We start from the raw sequence: 21,880 nt of genomic DNA on the forward strand, positions 1-21,880 counted from the left end.
TGCAACTAAATTCATCAATCAATATATTTCTCATTTATGTCAAAATTGATTGAAACTCTGTCCGTCTAATTTTCTCATTTGCTATAAGAATCGATATATGTTAAATTGATGTTGCACCAGATTTTCATGTACTCATTCATAAAGTAATACTTACAGCTGGCTTAAATATACGATAACCATCACCCATCCCCCTTTACATCATTTATATCCTTTCTACTAGATGAACGAAATGACTAATAAATAAGGTTCATAACTTTAGTAATGAAAAATGATTTTCACCAGAGGACAATAAGCTGTTTATTACACTATTCCCCAAAATTTTATGATAACGTTTTCTTAACAACTTTGGGGACTTTATTAAATTTCGATTGGAAGGTTCATTAAGTTGAGTGTTCAAACGTTTCAACCACTAATTTAAACTAATTGGATGTACATCAATTTATCGGCCATTGTCTTATCCCTTCAGATCCCTAGATTTTCACACTCCAATTCCATTCATTCGCATTTCTTTTGCCGGCTAAATTTCTAATTTTCAAATATGAGCCAATATAACCCTCCTCCTTTAGTTTTTATTTTAAAGCGAAGCTTTTCTTTAACTAGGATCAGTTCGTCCGTCCGTAACAGATAGCTACTTTTTTTGTTAATTTAGACAAGTTAAAATTGTCCCATCGATTCATTCTAATGATTCATATAACAATTAGGTACGAATTAGGAAGCGTAGCAACTCTAAAATCGTTACCAGAAAATCAGTATGCTATTTTTTGTACTATGATCAAATCCGAAAAATGAAAGTTTGTCCTTTCACTATATCCTGTGCTAGGGGGGGGGGGGGGGGGGGGGCGGTTATTGGTGCTCTAAATGTAACATATTATGGATACTACATATTTTCTCGATGCTTTCATAAGTATCACGTGCATAGAAAATGATATTTGTTAGAAGTTCACAAAATTGCATTTCCCTTCAGAAGTTAGAAAATTCATATTTATACAATTTTTTAGTTTAATGTTTTGAGTTTAAATCTACATATTTTCAGTACTCTTACTGTATAATATATAAGGACATTATACATAACTACATACGTGTCAATCGATGTATTATTACTTGGATGTTGCACCAAATTTTCACGTGCTTTGATAAAATATTACAAGCCGCTGGCTAAAATAACGATACCCTTTATCCATCCTCTTGCACCCTCCCCAGTTCTCCTACTAGATGAACGAACTGACCAATAAATAAAGTCCATATTAGCAACCTACTTGTCTATTCTATCAAGCTTTTTTTCTATGTTGAAACGATGATGAAGATATTTTTTTTTGTTCAGGAAACTGCAATATTTTTCAACAATGACATCAAGACAGAGGATAACTGCAAGGAATATTTACTTTATAGATAGATAGATAGATAGAAAAGATACATAACATAGATAAATTAAATAGAATAGGTAGATAGAAAAGTTCATTTTGATATCAGCTAATAACGTCATAAATATAAACACAAAAGAACAGAAAGTAATTTGCTGCCAGACGAAATTATCTCTGTAACTTGGGGAAGCTAGTTGTCTGGATTATACATCAATACTTATACATTTATTGTTAATGATGAGAGAAAATTGTCGTGTCTTGTGTCATGTAAACAAAAATGCATGAGGTGAATGGATATTTTATCGCTTGGATGTTGCACCAGAGTTTCATGTATATACTCTAATAAAGTGATACTTGAAGCTGGCTTAAATTACAATACCCCCTATACACTCCCTTGCCCCATCCACTCCCCTTACTGGATGAGCAAACTGACTAATGAATGAGAACCATTGTAGCAAGCTAAATTGACAACAAATTTTCACCTGTCAATATATCCACGTATTCTATATATTCTATATCCATTATGAGGTGTAATGACATAAGTACTTTCTCTTTCTTATTAAGAAAACTAGTGGCAGAGACAATAAATGTATAAGAATAGATGAATAATCCAGACAACTACCCATCCTAAGTGGTGGAGACCCTTTTCATCTGCTAGCACATTGCTTTCAGTTCTGTTGTAGTGACTCGGGTGTGTTTATATTTCCGACGCTAATGGCTGATTTCAAAGACCCAATACAAATTTGGAATAGAGTTACCGCCCTCTGGACAGAGTTACATATAGCTTGTGTCCCCTCTATTCTTTACTTTAATTTCGAGAAAGCGGAAGAGGGGGGGGGCTTAGCCGCTAATTTTATATATTTTAATACTTAAAAGTATATTGATCACCGTAGTGCCTATTTTTGAAGCTGGCCCTCACAAATCACAGCTGTGCACCAAACAGCAGTTGGACAGGTAAAAGCAGCTGTTTTAGTATAGCTAAGCTACCCTATAATTAATTTTGTCTGTCCATCCGTCAGCCAGTAAGGCAGTCCGTAACGCTCTAAGGGAAATGTGATTTATCGGCTGCTATGAAGATAAATTTTTTTATAAATATTTATGTAATGTAATCCATGCATTGTTTTGTCCGTTTGTCTATCGGTCATGCTTCAAAAGACATAAACCTTATTTGTAGAGGGATTAAGTGACTAAAAAATCAGCCATGTGACGTCATAAAAATGAGGGATTATCCATTTATTTTTTAGGGGTTTTCTTTCCTACTTCTCCTCTCATCTTCTCCTTATTTTTATCAATTTCTGTAACTATTTCTCTAAAACTCACTTTTTCAGTTTCTGACTAGGATTTGTACATTAAGATATATTTAAGTTTTCCGGAATTTTAAAGTTAGGGGGAGATTTGAAATCTGCATTAAATTTTAAGGATTTTTTATAAAATTCGTTTTTGTATAATTCTTTATCTAAAAGCGAAAATTCAATTTAAGTTAATTAATTTTGGCATCTGTGATTGGTGGATTTAAAAAATCGGCGCTCTGATTGGATGTCGTACATCATTCAACCAATTAGAGCGGTGGTAGTTTGAAATCCACCTATCCTATTGGTCAAAATTAATTAACTTAAAATGTATTTCCGCTTTTAGATAAAGATACAAAAAGCGAATTTCATAAAAAATCCTTAAAATTTGATGCAGATTTCAAATCTCCCCCTAACTTTAAAATTCCAGAAAACTTATATATCTTATTGTACAACTTAATTTTTCTCTTAAATAATAAAAAAATTATTTTATCAATGTGTTCTAAAATTCCATAATGTTAAAGCTAGGCAGAGGAAGGGACGTTTATAGCTATAGGGTAGATGCTCATTGATGACAGAAGTATTCTTAAGAATTTCAGAAGTCTATCCCTTAAAGCAAGGGGGAGGGGGAATTTAGCTGTATATTTTCAATAGCAGACAAGAAACTTGCATTCACAAAAAAAGTGTTCTAAAAGAACCTCTTAAAACTTTCGAATTAACAATAAAAACTTCGCTTTAACAAAGTATTTTTATCTCTGAATCTAAGTTTAGAATAGTTATTTATTGCTTCGTATTATAGACAGCTTTCCGCGGACAGTAAATTAAAAAATATAAGATTAATTTTTCCGGGCTAACTAAACTGGTTATGGGAAGGTTTAAACTATTTTAGGGGAGGATACCTACCACTACTCTTCCAATAGTGGAACTAAAATTTACAAGGGGGGGGGGGGGTTAATGCAACAATCTCGTAATCAATGATTAAATGGCACTTAGAATTCGAATTTCGATCTGAAATTTTGCATGAATAATCCTTGGTAGGTCTATTTTCCCTAAATCGAAAAAAAATTGGAAAAGTAACGGCTAACGGCTGGCGGCTCAGCCGTTTTGCCATTTTTTGTCTATTAATGATTTTTCATTTTAATATTCGGGGAAAATTGTCTGTATACGATACATGATGTTTTAGTTAACAGCGGTTCTAATCCAGCGGATATAAATCGGTTTCGAAGCCATACTGAAATACATGTTATGAGTTATGATAGTTTTATCTTGATGAAGTAGAAATGTTAAAATAACATTATTAAACATATATAATACAAAACAAGGATGACAACTGAAATAAAAGCGTAGCTTAACATATTAGACATTGATTATAAATATTAAAAAAATATGCTAATTCTCTCGTAAAAATGTACGATCTCTGACGTTTGAGACGTGGAGGGAGGGGACATTGGGCTGTTTATTATAGAAGTCCCCAAAGTTTTATAATAACGTTTTCTAATGCATGGCATAACAACTTTTGGAAATTTTATTTATTAAGTTGAGTGTCCAAACATTTCAACTACTTGTTGTAATCTACAGAAGGGGTAATTTTGTGTATCATCATTGGGGATGTATACCAATTTATCGGCCTTTGTCTTATCCCTTTAGATCCCTTCGTTTGATCCACAATTATCAATTTGCTACGATAATAACATAATGCCGAATTTTTCTAAGAATCAATAAATAGATTTGATGTTTAAGTAATGGTAATAAGTATATTGAGTTGCTACACCTACCAGATTATGCCTTATTGTTATAGTAATCATTCTTCATACACAGTATATATTTGATGAGATTCCTATACATATTCTATACTAGCGGATGTGCCCCTAGCTTCTAGAGGCTCTATATTCGAAAGTGTAGGAAGTTAAGAAAAATAGGATGAAACCATTCTTAAGACTAAGATTTTAATATATAATAGCCTAAAACCATCTTGGGACCTATATGATGCGTCACTAAAAGGGAGAATGGAGAAAAAGATATGCTATATAAACTGGAATTCTATATGTTTCGGACAGTTGATTTAAAAATCCTAAATGTATAGAACAGCTACGTTTTTAAAATGCAATATTTCTTGCAATAACATGTCAAAAAAAGGTGTTCGCCAAAAAAAGCAAAGAGCAAGTTCTTGTGACTTACTTATCATCGACATCAGAAAGGGAGAGAACATTGGGCTGTGTATTACACTAGTCCCCAATATCTTATAATAACGCTTTCTTATTCGTTGGGTTAATAACTTCTATCTAATTTTGATTGTTTGGTTCATTTAGTTGGGTTTCCAAACGTTTTAACCACTTATTTTAATCTAGAGAAAGGGGTAATTTTGTATTTTATTTTTGGGGATGTACATCAATTTTTCGGCCATTGCCTTATCCCTTTAGATGTTCAAGACTGACATATCATCGACATACCTTTATATTTATAAAACTTTACGTTGATATTAACACCAACAAATAAAGGTACTAAGAAAGAGAGGGAATGTCTGATTGAGCCAATAGGAGAATCGCATCGGAATTTACATTGGATCTCATTGGTTGAAATTATGTACACATTTTCCTACGAAGGCATGTTTTTTTTCATTTCATACATACATAAAAGTCAGCTGTTAACAGTATATTTTCTTAGTAGAAAGCTTTGCGGAATCAGAATTAATTGCCCAAAAATTTCGTTTACAATTTGAAAGCTTGAAACAAAGTTGGATTCTTAAAAAAAAAGTTAGGCTGGCAACTCGCTGGTGAGGCAAAATTATTTTTGTGAAAAATCCTCCAAAATCGAATAAAAAAATTTACAAAAATGAAATAAAATCTTAAGAGGGTTATTAACATATGATTTTGTTTAATTTTTGTAGATTTTTAATGTGCTTTTGGATGATTTTTCACAAAAATAATTTTGCCTCACTATCGAATAGCGAGTCTATCATTTTTTAAGAATTCACATCAGCTTGAGTCGAAAGTAAACAATACTTTTGTCTGCTAGGAATGTTCTCTCTTAGAGTTGACGAAAAAAGGGTTCAGAATATTCTTCTACTCTTCTATTTCTATTCACCAACATCAAAGATTTTCATAATACTTTTATTCTGATAATGACATTTTTTGACACACGCCATTATAAAGATTAATGTGAAATTTAACAACTTAAACTTCTTTAACATGCCCTGTTTATTTTTGAAGAAAAGAGTTTCCACGTAAAAATCATCTTGAAAATTGTTAAAACAAGCTTTAAAAGCAAAGGTTATTTAGTGTAACTTTTTTGAGAAGTTCATTGGTCCAGAGCTGGATCTTTAAATGATTTCAATGGTGCGCCAAATCGGGGTGAGCCAACTTTCCACCAATGAGATCACAGCATTTTACGAAATGCTTCGCTGTTATTGGCTGTAATTCGGCGCACCATTGAAATGATTTAAAGATCCAACTTTTATATAAGTACTAATGATGATAATAAAATTTTTTTTTAAAGGACAATGTCTACAAATGTAATAATAAAATAAAAATTGATTAAATGATATTGCACAAAAACCAACAAACCTAATTACGATAAACAAAACCACCCCTTCTGTAGATTAAAATTATTTGGCTGAACACTGCTAGTTTGTAAAACCAAAATACATGTGTGAAAAAAACTCTCTTTTTAAAGCTAACGAATAAGAGAGAATGTATTTAGGTATAATTTACAGTTTAATAATTAGAGTAAAAATAATAAAGGGGGTTGGGGTTAAATTAATGTATGTTCACAGGGTGGGGACCATGTACCAACTTTCAATTGGGTCTTTGAATAACAGCCAATAGCGTCGGAAATATTAACACAGCCAAATCACTACAAAGAGCTGAAAGCAATTGCTAGCAGTAAAAAAGTTCCCCACTACTGGACCCAGGTAGTTTTCTGGGTTTTACATATGTACTCATACATTAATTGTCCATTGTAAATTTCCTCCCTTTAGCATCAAATTAAGAGGGTTGAGATAAGCTAATCTTACTAGAACAAAATTTGCATGTTTAAAAAAAGCAAATATATGTGCAATAAATTTTTAAAACAAAGATTTTCTATAAATAGGCCAGGTCCGTCCGTTTGCCCGTAATGGCTAGCTCTTTTATTAATTTAGACATGTTAGAATTGTTCTATCGATTACAAACTTTGAATGATGCTTCCTATAACAGTTACAATTTAGAAAGCGTAGCAACTTTTTTAACAACAACTTTTTGTATGATATAATTATCTATTTTTGGAATAATGATTTCTAGGAAAACAAAGTACAGTATTATAAGCAAGGCGTCTCTATAATCAATATCTAAAAAAATAATGTTTCCTTTTTTGTATCCTGTATTTATTCAATTTTACAAGAGATTTATATTCAATTTTGTTGAAACTTAAAAGTCAATGTTTTGCTTTTAAGTCATAACACTCTACAAGAGTTATTGTTTGTTTGTCCTTCCTTCTGATTTTAGAGTTCGCTTTTATGGATGGTGTTATTCTTAGTTAAAAAAGTAAAATAGAAAGTATAATGTAGCTTGAGAATTCCTAGGTGACAACATCCATTGGACTGTAAATCCAAAAGTTTTGTTATCTTTTATTTGTTAAATTAAAAACTTGGGTACTCTTATTAAATCTCAATTTGTTGGTCTAAACTTTTCAACCAATAAATAAATCTACATAATAGTCAATTTTGTTAATCATCATTGATAATGTACATCAATTTATCGTCTATTGTCTTATTCATCTTATTATATAAATTAGTAAGCCTTTTTGTCTGTAGCGAATGATCTCGCTACCAAACGATTTCGGTCTCCTTTATAGTTAAGCTTCTTATAGATTCATGGAAGGTTTTTTTAAACTATTTTAGGGAATATTTACACTTTCCCGAAAAAAATCAACCCCCCCCCCCCCATTTTTCTCCTTATAAAAATGCTTTTATGTGATATAATATGTATTACATTAATATTGACTATTTGCTAAAAATTAACAAAATGTAAAGGGAATCAACTAAATGTTGTCATCCTTGTTTTTATTTTTCAACATTCCTTATAATGATGCAAAAGTAAATATAAACAAACCCATCTTTTTTTTAAAAAAAGATCAAGAATAGTTATTCATCGCATCGTATTATAGACTGCTTTCCGCGGATATTAAAATGAAAAAAATATATGATTAAAACCTTTGGCAACTCGGGGATCACAAAACTGGTATTTATGATTTTCAATTTTATATTCGTGGAAAATTGTCTATACTTGATTAACCGGTTTCAAAGCCATACTGGAAAAATATTTTCATCGACTTTTAGTCGTTTATGAGTTAGATAAGTACTTTTGGATGGCTACTTAAAAGATTTGCTATGAAAGAATTTTGATTAGATAGATTAATTTATTGCTTATTGTCCAATCCCTATATTCCTGCTGTTGATCACATGAGATAATGAACAGGGAGGGAGGGGACATTGGGCTGTTTATTTTTAGTCCCCAAAGTTTTATAATAACGTTTTCTTATCCGTTGGCTTAACATCTTTGGAGACTTCTATGTAACTTTGATTGGTTGGTCCATTTAGTTGAGTGTCATAACGTTTTAACCACTAATTTTAATCTACTGAAGGGTTAATTTTGTGGATCATAAATGGGGATGTACATCAATTCATTAGCCATTGTCTTATCCCTTTAAATCGGTGGATAACGTAGGTAAAACTTAGGGATAAATTACGCCCCTTTAAGAGAGTCTTAGGTGGTTGGGGGGGGGGGGGGGAGGGATGAGTCGACCCTTCCCTACTTTCAATTTTAGTTTTAAAAAAAGGGATGAAAAAATTTTGTATGGCTAATTTTTTCTAGGGGGAATTTTTTGGGATGGTGGTTGCACCCTCCCCTCAAAAAGTTATAAACCTTCCCAGGAGCTCTGAGAAGCAACATGCAAAGAAGAACCATATCATTCCAGACAAACAGACAGACATCCTGTTACTTTTATATAAGTCCAGTAAACTGTTTGTTAAAATCTCCTCAAATAAGCATAGCAAAAACAGTGATACTTGACAGAAAGAGAGAGGACAATGGGCTGTTTATTACTCTAATTTCCAAAGTTTTATAGTAACGTTTACTTATTCGTTGGCTCATTTTTGATAGGTTGGATGATTAAGTTGAGTAATTTTAATCACTTAAACCACTAATTTTAATCTACTGAATCATCATTGGGAATGTACATCAATTTATCGGAAATTGTCTTATCCATTTAGATCCCTAGATACTTGATTTTTCTACAATAATGATAAAGTTTATCTCCATTGTGCTATCCCTAAATCCATGTTGAGATCTGAGTCGATGTACTGAATTTTAGTTTCCGAAATGTACCTAGCTTCCGCGTCCTATCTCAATATTTACTACTAGCTAAAAAAGCTTCAAACTTCAAAAAAAATATTCAAATTTGAAAAATTTAAATTTTGAATGTATAATGTATAAATCGTTTATACATTATATCGCTTTTCCCTTTGACCGGAGTAGCTGAAAATAGCGTTTGCAATAATTGGGTTTTCTGCTGTACAAATTTGGAAATTAGGGAAGAAATGGGCAATCAATTTTCAGCACATCTCTGAGTCACATGATAGTTGAGGCGGGGAAATACTTTTCTAACATTAGGAACAAAAAATATCAAGGGTGTCCCCTTCCTTCTGCATAATTTATACACAAGCGGTTTGGCTCCTAGCATCTAGGAGCTCTGTAGTCGAAGGAGTTAGCAAAATAGAAAAATAGCCTAAAACCAAGATATAAGACTTGAAAGCCTAAAACTTTCCGGGGCCTATAAGAAGCATCCATAAAATAAAGAATCGGTTCTGTAGTTATTGAAATCTTAAGCTACATACAAAAAAAAACAATAAAACTTGGGTTTATTAAAAGCAAGTTGAAAGGGTAAATAGCAACTTTAATACTGCTTAAGTGTTGAATTTCTATTTTATAATAACGTTTACTTATTCGTTTGCCTAACAACCTTGGAGACTTTTACTGAATTTTGTTTGTTTAATTTATTTTGTTGAATCTACACAAGGTGTAATTTTGTGTATCATCATAAGGGATGTACATCAACTCATCGGGCATTGTCTTATCCCTTCATATACCTGCTTTGCTAATGTATATTGCGATTATGAAAAACTTTGTATGTGTGACATAAATAGCACACCAAATATCTTTTCTTTTAGTTAGGCGTAGATGCATTAGGTATAACTTAAAAACAGTAAATAATTTTAGTAAAAATGTTACTTTTTATTTTATTTTAGTGGCAAGGTCAAAAGGAGTCATAAATAATCTAAAATCTAGATTCAAATATACAATCAGTTTAGTTAATTTGGTCTGGGGTTGGTTTTCGGCTATTTATGCCCTCTCCCTTCAAATATATACTGAGCCCCTAGGTGTTAATAAATATAGGTAATATATAGAAAGACTTTTGCTCTTTTTCAATATTATTTTTTGATTAATTATATGAACATATTTTTTGTTCCTCATTAGATTACTAAGAAAAGGTGTTTATACTGTTAAACATATAAGTACAAAGTTAACTTTTTTGGGGGGGTTGGGGGTTATTTTTTTTCTAGGGGTGATTTTTATAGGAAAGTAGGTGGTAACCTCCCCAAAAAATAGTGATAAACCTTCCCAGGATCTATGAGAATTTACTTTGTAAAGGAGAACCGAATCGGTTTATCGGTGAGCAAGATCCTTCGGTGCTGACATACCCACAGAGATCCTGTTACTTTATTATAAGGATATACAGAATACATTATTGTCATCTAAAATCTAATTCTTAGAGTGTTTTTGTTGATAAAATAACAACAAAATTCCTTCCTTCCAATGATCAAAAAGTACAAGTATTTTTAAAAGACACTTAGAAATAAAATTGTGGGAGATGCATTTATCTTTCGTTTTCCCATCCATGTATCCCTTTAATGCCTGGCCGTGGAATTTGTAAAATTTGAAATTGTCTTACTGACCTTATTTTTCAACAGTAAGGTTTATACAATTAGTAAAACTATTCAGCTGTTATCATATCAATCCTCATAATATAGTAACAGGATGTATATTTGTCTGTCTGTTTGTTTGTACTGAAGAATCTTGCAAACTGCTGAACTGACTTTGTTCTCCTTTACAATTTAGCCTCTCATAGGTCCTGGGAAAGTTTACATTTATTTTGAGGGAGGGTACCACCACGCTCTAAAGATAAAAAACCATAAGAAAGAAAATACCCCCCCGCCAATTTTTAAAAAATAAATGTATAAACACCATTATTTAGGCTTGATGAAAAGAAATTATCTAAATTGTCCCTCGTAATTTATACAGATGAAAGATTATTTAAATATAAAGAAATATTTTTTAAGTTTTTATATTTTTAAGCAAGAAATAATACTTAGAACTACAAATTATAAAGTTTATGCTCGATCCTAGTATATGAAGTAGTAAGCTTTTTGTCTATAGCGAAGGATCTCGCTAACCGCTTAACCGAAATTGTTCACCTTTACAGTGAGGCTTATTATAGGTCCTGAGATTGTTTTAGGCTGTTTAATTTTTATGAATAAGTCTGGGTATGGTTTTAGGCTATATCCCTTTGTATATAGAAACCCAGGATGCTAGGGAAGCATCTGCTAGTATTTTATGAAAGGATATTAAAGATATCCTTATTTAGAAGTACCTTAAAATGATTTCTGTCCGATCATAAAGATTTCTTTATCCACTGGACTTTTAGGGCTATTCTGTGCAGTAAAGCTTCCCGCAGGTCACGGGAAGATTTAAAAACTATTTGGGAAGAGGATATTTTTTTATTGGAAGCAAACGTCTAAAATAGTTGTGCTTTTCATGGAAAGGTCATATTAGTTTTAGGCTACATTCTTGCGAATTTATCTACTTTTTAAAAGCTTTGCTACTACAGTGTGTTATCCTTCTTGTTAGTTGCGAAGCTACTATATAATTCACTTTGTCTGTCCGTCAGTCAGTCCTTACCGCTTTGGGGGAAATGTGATTTTCTCACGATTTTTTGTATATTTTCTCTATACTAATGAGCATCCAGTTTGTAATTTACTTTGTAAACTTGTCTCTCAGTCATGATACAAAATATAAACATTAAAAAATATGAAAATATGTGAGAAAGGTTTCGTGATATGATAAACGGTTTCATGATTCTTAATTTTAACAAATGATCTTTAAATCTCCTTGTCGGTATTATCATCCATGATTTTTAAATGTTTCGCTACTTTTGGATCTTCCTTACTTTATTGTTTAAAAGAAAGCAAATTTGAAAATGTATCGAATATAAATGTGTCGTTGACCCTAAAGCATAAAATTGTAAAAATATTGTATTTTATTTTATCAATGCTTCATTGCAAATTGAATGCAGTCAAAGATCCCTGTAACAGCATAAAACATAAATTTGTAGTGTCAGAACATAATAAGCATAATATAAATTTGTAATTATAAACAAAAATTGTACACAAATTTGTTGTAAAATTGCTTAAATACAGGTTTCGAATGTCTTTAGGATTGTAGAAATGATTAGCTTATGTGCTTGTTGTCCTAAGAATCATTATGAAAAAAATCCGATGAATAGGATAATTATGTTATACAAAAATTGCTGTTTAAAATTCAATATGTTTTTAATAAACGTAAGATAACGTTTATAGAGTTGCTACGCTTTCTAAATTGTACATAATTGTTACAGGAATCATCATGCAAAGATTGAAATCAATAAGGAATTTTTATTATGCCTTAGTAAATGATTAGGGCTATCCGTTATGAACGTAAGAATAACCAGATTATAGAAAAACATTGCCTTTAAAAACTTAAAATTATCAAAGTACAGAAAAAATAATAAGATTGAAACTTACGGAAATTTCGCCTTTAAAACATATTAGTGTAAAAATAATCTCTTAAAACTAAAGTTTACATACATCAATTTAGCCACTGTCACAAAAAATGCTTGCTCGCCGTGTGTGACGCAAATTGGCGGATTTCATAATTATAATATCCTTAATATCACAGTTCACTTTCAGTATTACTTAGACTATTATCTTTTTGTTATTCTACTGAGAATAAATGTCTATAGACCCGACTAAATACTTGTACTTTAAATTCCCAGCAACTTTAAAACTAGGAAAATTAGAATATTTTCTAAGCGGAAGTAAAAAAGATTATGTGTGCGAATCGATATATAATAATTACTTGGATGTTGTACCAGGTTTACATGTACTCTTAATAAAGTGATGCTCACAGCTGGCTAAAATAACGATACCCCCTCCCCCCCCCCCATCGTCCCGCTTTACCCCATTCCCTCTCCTCCTACTGAATGAACGAACTGACCAAATCTATAAACTTGTTCAATAATATTTTTAAAAATTTTCCTGCTAATCTAATTTTATTTTTAAATATTATGTTTACTAAATAAAACAAAAGCAATGTTTTTCTTCAATTAGTGTTGTTCCGTATTTCCATAAAAGATAGCTCTTCTCGTTGATTAAAACACGTTAGAATTTTCCTAGCGTTTGCAAGCCTTGTATGATGATTCCTGTCATAGTTAGGTACGATCTAGAAAGTTACCAGAAAGTCAATACGTCTATTAAAAACGTGCAAAACAATTCATTATATTATCTGATTTAAAAAAATAATGATTCTTATGACTAAAAGATAAAATATTGTAACTATGATTTACGGACCAGTGTCCCCTCCCTCCCTCCCGACCTGTGTTTATAATTGATTTGGAGACCAGTACGATTTAAGGTCCATTGTCGCAGCTCTCCCTCCCTAAAATAACTTACATGTATTTTTTTAGGAGGAAGTAAAAACCCGCGACAACTGGAACTGCGAGCAGCTAAGGTAAACCTTTTTTTCAGATAAAAAACAATGTTCTGAATAACAAATTCAATTAGAATTATTAAATGGTATAATTTTTATATATATTAGGTTATTTAGGCAAAACTGTATTTTGATATATATAAAAGAACCAGGTGCCATTTTTACATCTATAGTTTGACGAAGTTTTATTTGCGTGTAATACATTACTTCTATAAATATCGCTAAGTTCTCTCTCTCCCTCTCTCTCTCTCTCTCTCTCTCTCTCTCTCTCTCTCTCTCTCTCTCTCTCTCTCTCTCTCTCTCTCTCTCTCTCTCTCTCTCTCTCTCTCTCTCTCTCTCTCTCTCTCTCTCTCTCTCTCTCTCTCTCTCTCTCTCTCTCTCTCTCTCTCTCTCTCTCTCTCTTTCTCTGTCTCTTATATACGGTAAAATGAATATAAATTTTCCATAATAAGCAAAAGTTAAGAGTTTCTGAGAATAATAGAGCAAAACGCAGAGATCTAAAGGGATAAGACAATGGCCTATAAATTGGTGTACTATACAACCCCAATGATGATACACAAATTAACACTTCTGTAAATTAAAATTAGTGGTTGGAACACTCAACTTAATAAACCAACCAATCAAAATTCAGTAAAAGTCTCCAAAGTTGTTATGCAAACAAATAACATTGTCCCCTCTCTCTTTGTGCAAACCGGCAAAACCACTCTAACTTGAAAATGAACCACAATTAAAAAAATAAAAACGAAATTTCATCCTCATTTTAGTAAAGGTTAAAAACACATTTTCAAAAAGTTAATATAAGTGGGAAGGGGGAGGGGGATTTTATTAATGTATTTTGAATCTTATTAATTATGTTGTATATTTTCTTATACTGTGGTAAGCCGAACGTTTCAGCTCACAGGGTTGCGAGTTCGAGTCCAACGAGCCTTAGCCTTGAATTATTCTACCAAAACAAACTAGCAGGATTTAGTCATACAGAAATTATATATTTAACTGAATAATATTTACAATGGATGTTTACTATATATATACAACAGATTATAACAATGGTTAGGTTTGAAGGGGGTGTGGGACGCAAGGGCTTAGCTCCCGGCGGTAGACAGGCTGTGGGGGCAGCTGTGGTAAAAGGGGAGGCAGCGCCTCCCGGTTGTATAATCGCGTGAGGGGCGCGTGATAGCTGCGTGTTTGAGCCCCTCCCCACATTTAGGCAGGCCAGTTTGACCGCTGGATAGCGGGGTCAACATTGGTCATGAGATAAATGGTGATATAATAAGATTAGTGCAGAGGGTTTGTTATGATAAGTCACAGCGTAGCAATTCTGTAAACTGCCTGTCTGGTTGTCGTATTACCACAACCTCCCCTTCAAGGGTTGCGGGGCTCTCGAGCCACCAGGCCTTGAACCTGGGGATACGACAACCTATATCTGCGCAGGACAGGCTCTTCCTGGGGCACAGCTCGGTGGAGGACAGCTCGGGCTACACAGGCTCCGCGGGACACGCGCTGCTCTGTCTGGCTGTGGTTGGATATCAGCATTGTCAACTCCTGGTTGGCTTCCAGCCGTGGGTTGGCGACGGCCAAGCCCCGTCGCTGGAAATTTTGCCTCGTCTGCAGGACTAACTCTGCCTCAGCGGGTAGCTGGACATGGAGGCCTAGGCTAACTCTGGTGGTTCCCAAGGGGGGAATGACGATGGAGGAAGGCGCATAAAATTCCATGGGGGCGCCTGCTTGATCCAGGTTGCTTGGCCTCCTAGCTCCTACCCGGATGGGGATGGCTGTCATCAACAGGGGGCACATTGCTTCAGCTTCGTCCTCTGGGGCTGCCTCTTCCATCACAGTGGCCGCTTCTCCTCCTACAGGCTCGCTGCTGGCCGGCAGGTTCTCCATGTCCGTATCAGGATTCCAGATGGCATCTCTGGGTGGCTCTGGAGCTGGCGGCGGCGGCGGTGGTTCGTTGGGTTGATCCTGCAGGTTCTCTTCTACTGGGTCACGATCCTGGCCGCTAGGCTGTGGGGCGGCTGCGGCTGGCTGGTAAACTGGGAACTGTCCTGGGTCACTAGCTGGTGGCGCCGCAGCTCCGACCGGCAGCTCGGTGGCATCCTCGTCGCCGTCCAGGTCGCCTTGAATGTCTGTTGGAATCTGGTGGGCAGTCACATCTCCAGTGTATTTGCGCAGTCGGCCTACATGCGCGGTGACTTCCGAGATCCTGGCGGTTGGAGAGGCAGGTTTGATGACATAATGGACGTCTGTAGCTTGCTGCACTACCTTCCAGGGGCCAGTCCATCTCTTGGTAATCTTGGCTGCCTTCCCTGGCACCAGGCGGGGGGCCAGGTACCAAACCAAGTCTCCAACCTCGTACTTGGCCGTGCCTTCGTAGGCTGCCGCGCTCCTCCGGATGGTTCCCTCCTCTCGCTGCTGGATGGCGTCATACACTGCATGGTAGCGTTGCAGGAGAGCTTGGACGTTGGCTGGAACCGAGGCATATTCTGTGTCTGGCAGCCGGAGCACCATGTCCACCGGAAGTTTGGCCTCTCTCCCAAAGTAGGCCAGGAACGGGGTCACGCCGGTGGATCTGCAGGCCTTGGTGTTGTAGGCGAAGGCAATGGCAGGCAAGTGTGGCTCCCAGTTGTTGTCGTCTCTGTCTAGGAACAGACGCATGCCTGTGTTGAGCGTCCGATGGAACCTTTCCACTCGGTTGGACTGCGGGTTGTAGGGTGGTGGATGTGTCAGGCCAATCTCAAGCTTGGAGGCCAGCTCCTTGAATACCTGGCCGGTGAACTCCATCCCGTTGTCGGAGTGGATCTTCAGGGGGCATCCGAACGTGGCCAGGTGGCGGTGCAGCAGGGCTTCAGCCACCGTGAGGGTGCGCTTGTTGGGGATGGCGTAGAGGCTGACAAACCGGCTGAACCCGTCTTGACAGGTGAGGATATAGCGGTTTCCAGCTGGGGTCTCTGGCAGCGGCCCCACCAGGTCAATAAACCAGGACTTGCTGTGGATACCCCTGGCGGGAGGGCACATGTATTCCTAGCTTCAACCTTTCCTTGGTAACCTTCTGGACACACTCAGGACAAGTCTGAACCATCAGGCGGACGTCACGGGACAGGTTGGGCCACCAGAAATGCATGGCGACGCGGGCGATAGTAGCGTCCATTCCAAAGTGCCCGGCCATGGGGGTCCCATGGGCTAAAAAGAACGCGTCCTGCTGGAGGGCCGAAGGCAGCAGGTATCTTGTTCTTTCCCCTGTCAGGGTCTGGTCAGTGGTGGTGAGGCAGCCATGCTCGTCAAGTCCCAGGGCTGTGAAGCGGCTGGCGTACTGCTGCTCGTCTCGTTCCTTGCCGCGCAGCTCAGCCTTAGTTGGGGCTCTGCCATCAGCCACCCACTGGCGGACACGGAGCAGGAGAGGGTCCTGTGTCTGGGCTTCTAATACTCTAGCCGGGTCCAGTCGTGCGGCAGGGGGCCGGCTAGCTGCGGACTCCCCTAGCTGGCAAAGGTTGTGGATGTACTCAGCCTGCTCTGCTAATTCTTCAGCGGTAGCTGTCGGCATGTTGGCGTCCTCCCGGCGGCTGAGGGCGTCAGCGTTGGTGTTCTGGGTGCCAGGACGGTGGCAGACAGTGAAATCTAGGGCCGCTAGCTCCTCCTGCCAGCGGGCCACCATCCCTGTGGATGTGTTCAGCGACTTCATCTGTAGCAAGGCTGAGGAATCAGTGTTGATCTGGAAGCTGCGGTAGGACAAGATGCCGTGAAATTTCCGGATTCCATACATAATGGCGGCCATCTCTCCCTTCCAGGACGGGTAGCGAGTCTCGGAGTCGGTTGTCTTGCGCCCCACGGCGGCAATCAGCCTCTCTTTGCCGTCCTGGCATTGACTCAGAATGGCAGAGATGGCGCGGCTGCTGAAGTCTGTGGTGAGCTGGAATACCGCCGGCAAGTCAAACCTGGGCGGCGCTCGGATGGGGGCTTGGCGGAACTTGTCCTTGAGCTGTAGCAGCTGGGCTTCCATCTCAGGCATCCAGGCTAGGGTCTTGGCCGTCTTCTGCCGATTCATCTCGCAGGTGAGGTCGGCATACTCTGGGATGAACAGGCGGTAGTATCCAAAGAACCCCAGAAGCGCCAGCAAATCCTTGGGGGTGCTGGGGGCCGGCCAGTCCAGGATATGGTCAATATAATCCTCTTGCATGGCTATCCCCTCACGGCTGAGGGTGTGGCCCAGATAATCCACCTTGGCTCAAAACAGCTTGGTCTTAGCTGGCTTGAGGCGGATTCCTCCCCTGCGGTGGGCTTCCAAGACCTCCCGGAGCCTAGCCAGGTGGGCCCAGGTATCCTGGTGGAAGGTCAGGACGTCGTCAAGATATGACTGGAGGTTGGCTGTGCCTAGTGGATTTAGGACCCCTGCAATAAATCTGGAGTAGACAGACGGTGCCGTAGCAAGGCCAAAGGGCATCCTTTTCCATTGATACAAGCCCCTGGGGGTGGTGAAGGCGGTGCAGGGCCGGCTGTCCTCAGACACACAGATGGTGTAGTACGCGGCCACCGCGTCTAGGGCACTGTAGACGCGGTGTCCTCCAGCTCGTTCTACCAACTGCTGGATCCTGGGCAAAGGGTAGCTATCCAGTTCCAGGCACTTGTTGAGGGCTCTGTAGTCGACGGCCCAGCGGGTGCTCCCGTCCTTCTTCTTGATGGGCACCAGGGGGCTGCTCCAGGCGGAGTCTGAAGGCTCTATGACTCCCTCTTGTAGCCAGGTGTCCAGTTGTTTCTCCAGCTCAGCCTCCTGCCGCGGGTTCAGATCCCTAAATCTCTGGCGGATCGGCTGGGTCCCTGGTTTGAGGCGCAGCTGCAGCTCTACTACGTCCGTGCAGCCGGGGGTAGAGTTGGAGAAGACGTCCCTGTATTCTGATAACAGGGTCCAAACCTCCTTTTTGAGCAAGGGGTCCTTGCGCAGGAACTCGTTGTCTTCCATCTCAAGGGCCTCCCACAGCTCCTGCATATCTGGGGGCTCAACAGGCTCTTGGAACGAGTGGAGACGAGGGGGAGGCTTATCAGAAACCTCTAAAATGTCAGGCTTGACTAGCTCCCCAGCCACTGGGAGGCCAGCGTCCAGCAGGAGGGGCGTCTCCCCTTCATTTACCACCAGCACTCGAAACACGCTGGCGGAGCCAGGCCTGTGGGCATACAGGCCTTCTGGGATGACAAGATCCTCCCCAAACCTCTGTTCTGGGGCAGCTAGTTGGATGGCATCCTTGGTACGGTGTCCTACTAATTCAACAGGGACAGCCATGACACCGCGGCCAGGCAAGACCACCCGCTTGGCCGTGCGGAGTTGGGGTGGCTGGCCGTCAGTTGGAGTGACAGCGCTTAGCCTATACGTGGCTGGTGCGGGGTCAGCTTCGGCTCCGGGACCCACCGGCCGCGACTTGACGGGCTCGGTGCTGGGAGAGGCCGGGGCGCTGGGACCAGCCTGGGCTCCGTGGGCGTCCGGCCGCGACTTGACAGGCTCGGCGCTAGGAGAGGCTGAGGCAGCGGAGCCATGCGTGGCTCCGGAGGCGGCCGGCCACGACTTGACGGGCACGGCGCCGGGAGAGGCTGATTCCTGGGAGTTGAGTGTGGCTCCGGGTGCATCAGACCGCGACTTGACGGGTCTGGACTCGGACTTGGCTGGCTGAATGGCTGGGGGTCCCAGGTAGAGGGGGCCAGGTGGACACGGCTGGCCGTTGATGAAGGTGTCGGCGGAGAAGATTGGTTCTGGAGGGCTGGCAATCTCAGGGAACGTTGTTGGCAGGTTCTCCAGCGGCACCTTGGGCACTGGGGGCAACCCCATGGCTAGCAGGTTGGTCCCCCTATGGGCGTTGAGTGCAGTGTCCACCCAGTGCGTGCCTTTCTCGACCACACGCGGCTGCTCTGGCAGTGGGCCTGGCAGAGGCCCCTCGTAACTCAACTCTCTCTCGGCTGTCTCCCGGTCGATGGGAACGCCACGGAGTGGGATGAACTCCCCACGCACCCACAAGCAAGGGGGTTGCATGTCGAAACAGAGCCTAGTTCCGAACTCCTTGAGAAAATACCCTCCTAGGTTCAGAGGGTGTGAGAGATTCCGTACCACAGTCACGTGGTACAGATGGAGTATAAGGGTGTGTGAGACTGCCATATATAATTCTTTCAATTTTCCTATTACCTGGAGGGGCTGGCCTTCCTCGTTAGCAGTCAGGATTTGGGTGTTGTCTGGAATCAACATGCGTTGCACTCCCATTGCGTGCATGAGGTGTTCAGAAATTACAGCAGACCCTGGTACACGGTTGCCAGAATCGACCATGGCATCAACCTGTACATGCTGGGCAGGGTCAGGAGTGGGAAACCTCACCCTGATATGGCAGGGGAAGTGGAGGTCCTGCCCTTGAGACAAGGGGGCCTCCCGTTCGGCTGGGGTTGGCAGAAACTTCGGTGGTGGCCGAACCGCAGCTATGGTGGTATCGCTTACCATGGTGGCTTAGACTGTAGCTTCGAATCACTAGAGCTTATCAATTATCACTGGGTCAACAATTTTATATTTCTTTTTATCACTTGGTTGACATTTATACACACTTATGTGTTGTTATCACTAGGAGCTCTAGGTGTGATTCTGGAAGCACTGGCAGCAGGGAATGTCCGTCCTGCAAGGTTCAGAGGGGTGACGGCGGCAGGGAATGTCCCGTCCTACAGCGCCGCTGGTTCGAATCCCGAAAGATGGCGGCAGGGAATGGCCCGTCCTACAGCGCCTCGGGTTCGAATCCTGGAAGGCAGCGGCAGGGAATGTCCCGTCCTGCCGTGCCTGTGGCTCAAATTCTGCTATCCGTCGCAGTGGTAGGCCTTACTTGTGTGCTGAAGCTTCGCAGCCACACATTGCCTTCTCAAGGAGACCAGCACCCAGCTGTCTGTCTCGTAGGTTTGGCCTGGGTGTCCTGGGGCTTGTCCCAGCTACACTTGCCAATTTAGACTCAGTTCTGTAGCCGTTTGAGCTAAATTATCCGATTACCGTGGCTGCGCACCTAGCGCTACTCCTACACGGTACGGAGAAAGCGTCTTAACTGGCGCTTTTAGCAGGCTAAATCTGCTTGCCGTAGGCCAAAGGCCCACATATTGCGTTCAAAATGATGGAAATTCGACCTAAAAAGGCCGTCTCACGGGTCAGTTGGCTTCTCAGTTGGCGGCTGATTGTCCCCTTACTTGCCAAAGGGTCCAATCAGAGGTAGAATAGGCTAATTTCTGTAAGGCTCGATTGAAACACGCTGACACCAAGATGTGGTAAGCCGAACGTTTCAGCTCACAGGGTTGCGAGTTCGAGTCCAACGAGCCTTAGCCTTGAATTATTCTACCAAAACAAACTAGCAGGATTTAGTCATACAGAAATTATATATTTAACTGAATAATATTTACAATGGATGTTTACTATATATATACAACAGATTATAACAATGGTTAGGTTTGAAGGGGGTGTGGGACGCAAGGGCTTAGCTCCCGGCGGTAGACAGGCTGTGGGGGCAGCTGTGGTAAAAGGGGAGGCAGCGCCTCCCGGTTGTATAATCGCGTGAGGGGCACGTGATAGCTGCGTGTTTGAGCCCCTCCCCACATTTAGGCAGGCCAGTTTGACCGCTGGATAGCGGGGTCAACATCGGTCATGAGATAAATGGTGATATAATAAGATTAGTGCAGAGGGTTTGTTATGATAAGTCACAGCGTAGCAATTCTGTAAACTGCCTGTCCGTCTGGTTGTCGTATTACCACAATACATCTAATTTTATTCATGGAGGGAATGGAATTTGGACTGTAAAATACAAAATTTAAATAAGCTCTCTCGCCTGCTAAATTGAAAACTTTGGTTACTTTCATTGGATCCTAATTGGATATTTAAAACTTGGCATGACCAAACTTTTTAACCAATAATTTAACCTATATCATGATTAGGTATTCATATCAATTTATCGTGCATTGTCTTATCCTTTAAGATCCAATGAATATCATAAATCTGGATCTTTAAATGTGTTACCGTTGCCGTGGCCGTAGTCGTAGCCGTCGACACTGCCAGTGCTGCCGATAAAACATTGATTTTTAAATGTTTGAAGATTTTACGTATTATTATTATTTTTTTCTTCATATTTTTACTGAAAATTTAAAAAGTGGTTGTGATTTAAAGATCCCATATAGCCGAGTCCACACGTAGTCAAATTGATATAAAGATCGGTATTAGGTTAGTGGCTTTACCTCTGGCCACGGCTACGTCAGCGGCTACACATTTAAATACCCAGCAAGGTAAAATTTGTTCAAAAGAATCACTACGCTACAAAGTTTGAATGTATTAGGACTATTCTAACATGCCTAAACTTAGGACTAACCTAAGGACGTACGGAATGACGAACCTACACTGAAT

At 39.8% G+C, this 21,880-nt stretch overlaps 1 protein-coding gene across 2 annotated transcripts in view; it reads left to right on the plus strand.

Moving 5' to 3' along the window:
* LOC145334044 (N-lysine methyltransferase SMYD2-like) overlaps nt 1–21,880 on the plus strand; it is a 43,486-nt gene that overhangs the window by 8,170 nt on the left and 13,436 nt on the right. For both annotated transcript variants that reach the window (XM_080179321.1, XM_080179322.1), the window contains 3 exons: nt 1,322–1,370; nt 2,253–2,315; nt 13,466–13,509. In XM_080179321.1, the coding sequence (XP_080035447.1) occupies nt 1,322–1,370; nt 2,253–2,315; nt 13,466–13,509 (156 nt within the window). The remainder of the gene's footprint in view (nt 1–1,321; nt 1,371–2,252; nt 2,316–13,465; nt 13,510–21,880) is intronic.

Source organism: Acartia tonsa, chromosome 12, assembly GCF_053477335.1.
Source record: "Acartia tonsa isolate MP-2025a chromosome 12, ASM5347733v1, whole genome shotgun sequence".
NCBI lineage: Eukaryota > Metazoa > Arthropoda > Copepoda > Calanoida > Acartiidae > Acartia > Acartia tonsa.